General features: G+C 52.7%; 2 protein-coding genes across 2 annotated transcripts; both read left to right on the top strand.

Moving 5' to 3' along the window:
• Positions 1 to 2,039: 2,039 nt before the first annotated feature.
• Positions 2,040 to 4,403, top strand: CCDC81 (coiled-coil domain containing 81). The gene is made up of 5 exons (XM_062626007.1): positions 2,040 to 2,532; positions 2,985 to 3,046; positions 3,200 to 3,353; positions 3,723 to 3,979; positions 4,295 to 4,403. The coding sequence occupies exons 1-5, from the start codon at positions 2,460 to 2,462 to the stop codon at positions 4,382 to 4,384; spliced, it is 636 nt and encodes a 211-aa protein (XP_062481991.1). The 5' UTR covers positions 2,040 to 2,459; the 3' UTR covers positions 4,385 to 4,403.
• Positions 4,404 to 4,631: 228 nt separating this feature from the next.
• LOC134167382 (uncharacterized) lies at positions 4,632 to 7,419 on the top strand. The gene is made up of 6 exons (XM_062626006.1): positions 4,632 to 4,925; positions 5,533 to 5,638; positions 5,890 to 5,998; positions 6,153 to 6,290; positions 6,603 to 6,793; positions 7,201 to 7,419. Exons 1-6 carry the CDS (start codon positions 4,682 to 4,684, stop codon positions 7,379 to 7,381), a joined length of 969 nt encoding a protein of 322 aa, XP_062481990.1. The 5' UTR covers positions 4,632 to 4,681; the 3' UTR covers positions 7,382 to 7,419.
• Positions 7,420 to 9,496: the final 2,077 nt, after the last annotated feature.

Below are 9,496 nucleotides of genomic sequence, written 5' to 3'. Positions count from 1 at the left end.
ACAGTATTTCTTATGAATGGGAAATAAAAGGAGGAGGTAGGAAGAAAATAGTTTGCCCTTTGTATCTGTTCATACAGCTGTCTGGAGATGAGCTAGGAAGGGATGCTAGGTTTAGTTACAGTCTATAAAAATACCTTGCATTTTAATATGTTTTTCCTTTGCTATCCCTTTGGTCTTTTCCCAACCCTGCAATGTGCGGCCCACATCAGATAGCAGATCACAGAGGACAGAAAGAAATGGCTGTGGATTTTTTTCCTCACCTCTTGTCATTTTTATACCTGGCCACTGCTAAATAGGGGCGCTCACAAGTGGACACATGCTTTTGTTCCAAATGAGACATGTGCTTCAGGTACTTCTTTTTCAGAGTGTTCTTCTGAGCGGTATCCTAACAAAAGAGCATCTCTCAAATAACAGCTAAACCTTGTGAGTGAATTCATGTTTGCCATGGCTGACTGAGCACCAGCATCCCTTTCGAGCCTAGCAGAGCCAACACTGCTTTGGCAAGGCTGCACAAGAGGCACCTCCTTCTCTTGCCTCCCTCAGAAAGGAGCTGGCTATGCCCAGGGCCAGGGCCTCCAGCTGGGGCCATCCTGGCTGGGTGGAGTATGGTTAACTGTGGCAGAATATGGTGGTGGAAAACCCACCCTTGAGATCCCAGCACCGATCCTTGAGATCCTGGATTTAGCTGGTGGGAATAACATTTGTGAAAAAAAAAGCCCTACGTGCCTATTTGCAGACTCAAAGTAGATGGAGGGAAACCTCTGAGACTGTGAGTTATTGCACAGTCTGAACCTGGCCACACCAAGGAGGCACCACAGGGTACCTGGAAGGAAAAGCTGGTCCTAACTTGCACTACTGAGATAAACAACTCTCAGTCCTTTGGTATGGACAGCATTTACTGCTGTGATCTGAACCAGGACCAAAGGTTCTGTCACCCTTGAACAAAACAAAGGGATTTCTCTGCTCCCAAACACACCTTTGATAGGCTTTAGCTTCAACGTTTCTCTGTGCCACCCGTGCTGCTAACAGCTTGGCAGGATATGTGCCCCGATCTTCTTCAGCAGCTGCTAGTACAGTTTCATCAGCCATTCCTGCTTTAGGACCTTGGTGCAACCTATTTATAGACTGTGGTTTTCCAGAAACTCCTTTTGGAGTGTTTTTTACGAGCTGCTGTGAAAACCCCAAGCAACCACAGATAAAAAAAATGAACGGCTTCAAGACCTCTACCAGCCACATTGGCAAATGATAGCTGTATTCCATAAGTCATTTTTAATTTCTGTCCTTCAGTTTTCCTATAACAAGTCTTCTGCATTCTTGCCATTAATAGGCAGAAAATAACTATCTGCAGGTGACGTATTTTGTAAAAGACTTCAGTCCCCTCTTGTAGATTTAGTCACTGCCACACTTTTCTCCCTTAGAAACACTCTCCTTCGCAGTACATATTTGCATCATTAATTTTGTGTAAGTTGTGAGGCATCCCTTCACATAACGGGAACGGATTGCTTTGCCTGTGTTCATGCAAGTATGTGTAACAAGCGTAGGGGATTTCTAGCTCCTCCGTGTCAGAAGGCAGTGTCTGCAGTCCACAAAACACTGGGCACGTCAAAAGAGCTGGGAGGGGTGATCTTTCTGTCAAAGGGCGTCAGATCAGCCAGTGCAAGGAGGCAGGGAATTCATCCAAAGTGGGTACATGCAACGGGTCTTCTTTCAGTCAGAGACAAGCCTCCCATGAAAACCCAGAGCTGGCCACTGAAATCAGTCCCAGCCTGCAGCAGAGATTTGTGTCAACACTTTTATCTCTAGTTTCACTATGGCAAATCTTATGCTATTTTATCAACTTTTGAAAGAGAGAGACTTCACAACGATCTTCCTTTCAGATGTGGATTTTTATGGGTTTTGTTTGGTTTTGGCTTTGCTTTTCTGGTCCAGAGCGTAACTGGGGCAATCCCGGGAAAAAAAAAAATCATTCGTTCATTTATGTTGGGCTTCATCCCATAAAAAAGGAGAAAGTTATGCTGCTTCTGTTACATCAGTACTGAATCTCTTCCTTAATGACATAGCTGGTGGGATTGGGGGTGCCCTTAGCAAGTTTGAAGGTTCCACCAAGCTGAGCGCTTGGAATTTTTGGCCAAACACAGGTGGTGCTGTGAGGTGGTGGGTCCCTGCAGCCACGTGTGACGTCACATGACATCACAGTGGGATACCCACAGCACAGCAAAACATTCTGTGCCCACTTTGGTAACTGGCCACATTGCCCAGGGAGGCCTGGACAACGCCGGGGCTGCTCTTGCCAGCACTCTGATCTGCAGGAGCTGCCCAGCTGCACGGAGGAGGCGAGGGGAGGCTGCGGGAGAGCGTGGCAGAGTGACACGCAGTGAAGTGCTGAGGAGAGAAGCCCAGCAGTTCTGCAGCAGGAACAGCACCTCTTGCCCAGCTGCTGCCGTGCAGGGGGGCCAAGGATGGTGAAGTATCTGCTCTTTAAAGGCTTGGGGCCTGATGACCTCCCAACCCTGAAGCAGCTGACCACCAATGGTAAGGCCCTGGCAGTGCTCTTCCAGGAGCGCTCTCAGAGCCAGGATGATGCAGAAACCCTGCGGATAATGTGGAAACTCTAAGGCTGGGGCTGTAGCAGGGTCTTCTGGAGGGGACCGGTGGCTGCAAGGAGCACCCTGCCTGCAGGTGCCCTGGGCCTTGGGAGTGGCTTTGGCAGCCCAGGCGTGTAGCCACTGACTGTGTCAAAGGGCAGGATCCCCTTCCCCAACACACTCCAGATGTCTGACATTCCTGTCCTGGGCACAGGGCGGACAGCTTGGAGGCTGGGGGCTGTCAAGAACACATCTGGGTAGCCCCACCGGTGCAAGTGATTGCTCAGGGCGAGAGGTGCTGCCCTGCACTCACTCCACTGCACTGCTCAGTGGGTAGGGGTGCTGGATGTTGGCAGTTGCTGACTCAGTGCATGGCATTGCCTTTCCTTTGCTTTGTAGAAATATGCAAAATATGGGCTGGCACATCTAAGTACATCCGGAAACAGCTCTTAGAGAAGAAGGTGAGCTTTGCCTCCTGCCCATGCCCCCTCCTGCCCCTCCAGGTCCCCAGAGCAGGGGCTCTGGTACCATCCCCAGGGGTACACGAGTCACCGAGCAGCCTTCCCGCTTCTGCACACTCTGCCAGTGCTCCCTCTTCTTGCTTGTGTTTTCAGGCAGTGGATATCGGAATTGGAACATTTGCACCTGTCCTCGTGCATGCCAGGGTGGGAGAGGACAAGGTTTTGCCTGTTGAGAGACCTGTGTTCCAGCTGTGCCGGTTTATGAAGATGTTTTACAAGCTGAAGTGTTCAAAGACCAAAATTCCTAGTAAGATGACGGGTGTTTCCTCTGTAGAGCCCTTGCATTTGTCTTGGTGCTCACATCTCTGTGACGTGGCTTAGCAACGGCTCTTCCAAACCGGAGAGAGCTGAGCGTGGGCACATGTACGGCAGCCCGGCACCCTGCCTCTCCCTGGGAAGCCAGCCTCTCAGCTCACACTACACTCCAGCTGGTTGCTCGCAGCAAGAGGCAAGGCCTCTCTGTGCCTTCTGTTCATCAGCTCCATGCTGGATACATGGCCAAAGCTGAGAGGGGACTGCGCTCTGGCAGAGTGTTGCCCGAGAGATGGGCACAGACAGCAGGCACTGAGCTGAACTGTGGTGGGAGTGACTTGGTTGCTTTGTGCTTGTTTCCCAGAAGAGACACCATTCGTTCAGCTGGACTTCAAGCAGATTGGGGCAGACACCCGCTTCCGCCCAGGAATCGTGGAGCAGTGCATACACGAGACCCTGCTTTTCTTTGCTGGGGCCATCCAAGACAAGAGGGAGGTGGAGTTCTCCTTCAGGAGCGTTGGCATCCTTGCCGTGCGAAGAAGTGTGGTCAGCATGACCTTCTTTGAGGACTGCTTGCTGGAGCTGGATGCCACAGGGAACATGGAGGCAGCTCTTCTCGGGGTGAGCTTGTCAATTCTCCAGGGCTCCTCTTCATAGCTGTGCTGCAAGGCTGGCAAAGCTGTCTCCTGCCACTTTCTCTTGGCGGCCATCACCTTCATTGCCACCTGGCCTGGACACACTCTTGATGAGCTACGCCAGTTCTCGGTAGCATCTTGGCCCCTTCAAGGGAGGGATTAATGACATCAAGGGAGAAGGTGGTGCGAGGCTTTCTGAGAGGCAGGCATTGTGTCTTTAAGCGGTGAAATGGTTGGCCACCTTTGTGAACAACCTGCACGTGCCCTGGGCGTCTGCTGATGTGCCTCTGTCCCCTTGCAGAACCCCAAGATGATGAGGATAGTGGCCTTTGCTGGCAAAAACAATTATAGCCGGGTCAGTCAAGACGGGGTCGTCGTGCTGCCAAGGTGAGCAGAACGGCTTCTGCAGTGGTCAACAGCTTCTGCAAGTGACTCAGCCTCTGCTGTGGGACACTCTCTTGCCGAGGCTCCTCTCCTACCCAACTTAGGCAAGCCCAGTTTCCTGATCCACTCACTGCTCATTTCTCCCTGGCTTGGAGAAGGCAGACAAAGTGGCCAGCCTGCTCTCAATGTGACCTGAGAGAGTGTGAAAGGCAGGCAGGCAGGCCTGTGGAGCTGCAGGCAGGGTGTGTGTGATGGGATCATCAGCTCTTTGGCAGGAAGGCAAGGGGAGAAGTGGCAGAGGCTGATGGAGACTGTGGGGCCCTTCAGGTCGCACAGAGAGCTGCGTCCTGCAAGGATTTGGCAGCGGCTCTCCACGATGCCTGCCAGCAGCTTACTGGCTTCAGCCCCTAGGGAGCATGAGGCCCTTTCTCCCAGCTGGCGCCTTCTTGTTTCCAGGCTTGTTGTGATCCCCCACCAAGCGTTGGACCGTGCCATGCCTCTGAAGCCCATGAGAGAATCAGCACCTTGGGGAAAGGGTGCCCGCAGAGGTAATGTCCCAGCCGAGTGCTAGCCGGGTGCCGTAGGTGCTCGTCTCATCCTCGTGAAGGCAGGAGACTCAAGCTCGCTGTGTAAGGTGTGGGAGAGAAGAAGGCAGCTCTGGGAGCCTGCACACCCATCCTGGTCCGTGTAGGTGACACCACCTGGAAGCTCTGAGCTGGAGCCACGTGCTGCAAAAGGGGCCTTGCAGCAGCTCTGCCTGGAGCTGTCAGCAAGGCTGGGCCAGGCCCGCATTGCTCTCGCAAGCCATGTGTGTGAATCTGAGGAGGAGGGCTGAGGTACTTGCCACTGCCCAACAGGCCCCTGGGCTTCCCCAGCACTTCTCTGTTCCTCCCAGTGGTGAGTCCCTGCTGCCGGCAGAGGTGCGACAGGGAGCGGGAAATAAAACATGCCCCGCAATGGCAGGTGGCTCAGTGGGAATTCAGAGCTGGAGCAGATCCAGCGTGGGCAAGGGGCCAGGACCTTGGAGCCATGGATCCCAGGGGTGGCAAGCACTCTTGGTGAGCCTTGAGTGGCACAACTGATTGGCTCTGCTGCTCAGCTGGCCCACGCAGTCCTAAAGATGCTCTTTGCTCTTCTCTTGCCTCCCACTTGCAGTGAGTGTGCTGGATCCAGTGTTCCTGGCTCAGCAGAGAGTTTCTCTGGCCAGGCTGAAGGATCAGAAAGCTGAACAGATTAAGGTCCTGGAAGCTAGCCGAGCCAGGTGAGCCTCCTGGAGCAGTGTGTGGCTGGGGGTGCAGCGGCACACCGTGCCCTTGTGGTGCAAGAGAGAGGTTTCCCTTGGCCGGGATGCCTGTACTGATGTCAAAAGGCCCGAGCTGTTGTCCTGCTGGACACATGATCCTCCTGCCGAGCTGCTTGGTGGTGCCAGAGCCAGGCCGCAGGATGAGAGTCCGTCCCAGAGCAACTGGCTCAGACTGTCTTCCGCAAGCTAAGCCCACCATGTCCCTTCAGATTCCTGCCAGTAGTCAAGAGGATGCCTCAGGATGAATTGAAGCAGCCCAGAGGTGCAGCTCGGCCATCGATGCAGCTCCCTGAGTATGCCCTGCAGCCCTCAGGAACGGTATGCCCCAGGACTTTGCCAGCCTTGTGTCACATTTTGGACTCTGGGCTGGGGCAGAAGAGGCAGCAAGAGCTGCCCACCACTCCAGCCCTCCTGCCCTGCTCAAGCTGGAGGAGGTTTAATGCGGCATGTGTTGTGTGTGCATGGCATGCAGGAAATGAGCTCCCTGCACGCTGAGAGGGCTGATCAGCAGCTTCAGCTGCTGATGGGATTCAAGCGTCGGGAAGTGGAAGCAGAAGTGTGGCGCAAATACCATGCCAGCAGAACGGGGCAGAGCATGGAGGCAGGCAAGGTATGGCATGCAATTCACTTCACAGCCCCAGGAAGAACAGCATTTCCCTTCCCCACTCCCCGAGGATGGAAGCTCTCCTGGCACAGCAGCATGACCGCAGTGCTGTGGCAAATTGCCCAGGCAGGGCTCTAATGTGTGCAGGTGGCCGTGGGACAGGTGATCCGTTTCACTCCCGTACCCCTCTGTAAGGGATCAGCACCCCTGCCTTGAAGATTAAGCCACGCCTGGGGAGTCACACGCCTTGCCTGAAGCCTTGGGATCTGTCCCAGCTATTGGTGGCAGTGCATAACGGAGCCTCTTCTGCTTTTGCAGAGTCCCTGCCGCTACGTGTTTGAGGATCCCTATTGCCCTCCCCACCTCCTGCGAAAGGCTTATGATGAGAAGCTGAAGGAGAGGCTACTGGAGAAGGAGGTGCTGCAGGAGGAGAGGTGCCAAAGCGCTGCAAGGCAGACGGCATCCAAGGGGCAGGCAGAGCTGCACCTCCTGGGGAGAGCATGGGGAGGGTAAGTGTGTGCTGGCTCTGCAGAGGCCAGGGAATGCCTTTTGTGGCTCCCACCACTGGAGATGTCCAGGCTGAAGATGAAAGGCTGCCTTAGCTGACGGGGCTCTTCTGTCCCAGAGCAGGCAGTCTTTGCTTGCCCTGCCCATGCAGGACTTCGTAGGCACCCAGCCCCCAGCTGTGATGCCTGCACTGTCCTGGGTATGGCCCTGTCTGGCTTCAGCCCTGGCTGATCTGCATCTTCTCACTGGAGATGGGTTGGGGCACGGGGTCCCACAGGATGCCACACTGAGCAATGGACTGGCCTCAGCAGCTCCTCCAAGAGCTACTGGCTGAGTCAGGCTCTGGGGGTGTTGTGGTCTTTTTTTTCCCGGGCCAGCAAGCTGAGGCCCATTCTCCTGTGTCCTTTAGCAAGCAGGAGAAGAGGAGGCTCTTGGAGCGCCAGTGGAAGGCCCAGGGGCTGCCAGCCATACCAAGAAGCTGCGAGCTTCCATGCTGTACCGCGGAGGAACCAGCAGCAGGGACTTTAGTCATCACGGCATTCAACACTGTCAGCAGGAGACCTTCTCGCAAAGGGGAATGTGCCAAATAAAGGCTGCTGGTGCTGGTGCCTGTGCCTGGCCAGAGTGACCGTGCTGCTCCCTGCACTGCCTGATTGAATCTCTTTGAGAAGTACTGAAATACCTAACTTTGGGGTGACATGAGACTATATCTGTCATAGGCATCGCAAGGCCTTGCGGAAGCTCTAGTTCTCCCTCACCAACATCCCACACTGCATAAAACTACATCAGCACTGGAAGACCAGGACTAAGTTTTTTCCACCCAAAATGGAATATTTAGTTCTTTTTTCCACCCAAAATGGAATATTTAGTTGTTTCTCCTGAATGTTTTCTTGCTGCAACAGAATCCCTTTTTCCTCCGGATGAAGAATATTTCTGAATAAACAACATTTTCAGTGGCTGATGGTGCGGTGTAGTGGTCAGGTAAAGACACCAGGAGAAGGGTCAGAAAGCAGCACCCAGAGACCGTGTCAGGGACCTGGGAATTTATTTCCTCTTTCTCCAATATAAAGCATTGCTGGCACCTTGCTAGTGCCGCCAGTGGGGTGGCCTCTTGCAGGGATGGGCAGAGTCCTATTTCCCTGGCACAGGCTCTGAGTGCTGCTTTCTCCCGCTTCTCCTGGTGTATTTCCTGGACCCCACTCCCCACTGATCCCAGGTTGGGTCCCGTTTGGACCTGTGATGAAACCAGCATCCCTTCCTTCCCGCCGCAGACTGCAGGTGAATAGAAAAGATCAGGTCTGTGAAGCTTGAAGAGTCACCCCAAAATCACAGACCCACAGGGACTCTTGAAACACCCTGCTTCTGAGGATGCTTCTTCCGTTTTTTCCATCTGAGCCACAACCAGCAACTTATGTCTAGAGCAGCAGTCACAACGGGGGCAGAAACTCAGAAATCACTGGCATCACCAGACAGTGGGATAAACCACCCCCTCGTTTCAGGCAGTAGGGCATCGCTCTTAATTTCTTCCAAAGAGCACTCCGGCTCACAGCAGGTGCCTTTGCTAAACCATCGCTGCCTCGGTCATGATCAGCTGCTTAGTGGAAAAAATGAGTATGGGTACCAAAGTGCAGCACCCTACAGCTCTCATTTCCCAGGTAAACACCAAAGTTTGCTGGCAAAACAGCAAGCAAAGACTTTTCCAGGACAAAATGCAAACCTCTGCATTTCATAAGCAGTGTATTTCAGGTCGGGGGGGGAGTGGGAGAAGCAGAAAAGTTCTGGCAACAGCAGAATAGTAAAAAGAATATTAAGCTGTGAATAGTCTTCATTTGTAGAAAGTCAGAATTAAAACTTATTTTCAGCACAAAATGTCTCATCCGTCTAAAATAGGGTTTTTTCCCTAAGATTTCTCTTATAAGGCCGTGTTGCTGCTAGGGCAGTATACCCTAAATAGGCCCGCACTTACATTTTGCACGATCAGGATCTTGGGAAGTGATTTCTGCATGCCCGTGCTTTTCTCTTGGTTGAACAGCAGAGGGAAGCACGAGGCCCACGATGTGAGGAACATGTCCTTCACTTGTCCTTGAGAAACCACAGTGGAAACAGAGCAGAGATGAGTTTAGCAAGGACAGAACACTCTTGCAGCATACCATGCAAAGCCCATGAATATGGGTGGCAAAATCAAACCTGTGAGGCAGAACATACCATATAAATGTATAGCAGATTTGAATCACTGGCAGTGAGTAAGGTTGTTGGGGTTCGGTTGGCGGGGTGGGGGTCTTATGTGATGGTTTAATTGCACGTTGCATGCCTGATGAGGCACCATAAGAGAATACCTGGTAGAGGAGTTTCGCTCTGCAGTAATTTCTTCCTGTACTCATGTGCTGTTAGCATTTCCTCATGTCTTACTGCTGAGGAAACTGGTAAGCACAAGTTAATCCGAACCCACCTATACAAAGCAAATGAACAGAGACTTTTATACCCAGCAACCTAGTAAATGACCTCAGCTATCTGCAGATACCACTAGGAGGATGCAGGAGGAGGAATGCTTGGGCAGTTTTCCACTCCTCATACTGAAAGGAAAGTTTATGCTTGCAACAGTGATATAGAAGTTTGGGAAAATACCTTTTGGTATCAAAATGGAAGCTCCCTTTTCTGAGTAAGATACATTAGTCGCGGCAGCAGCTGCAGCACATACTGTGAGG

The sequence above is a fragment of the Pezoporus occidentalis genome, unplaced genomic scaffold, assembly GCF_034315485.1.
Source record: "Pezoporus occidentalis ecotype Australia unplaced genomic scaffold, CSIRO_AGI_Poc_V1 ctg286, whole genome shotgun sequence".
NCBI classification, from domain to species: Eukaryota; Metazoa; Chordata; class Aves; order Psittaciformes; family Psittacidae; genus Pezoporus; species Pezoporus occidentalis.
The sequence above is the reverse complement of the archived record's forward strand: the minus strand, read 5'-3'. Positions and strand labels throughout refer to the sequence as shown.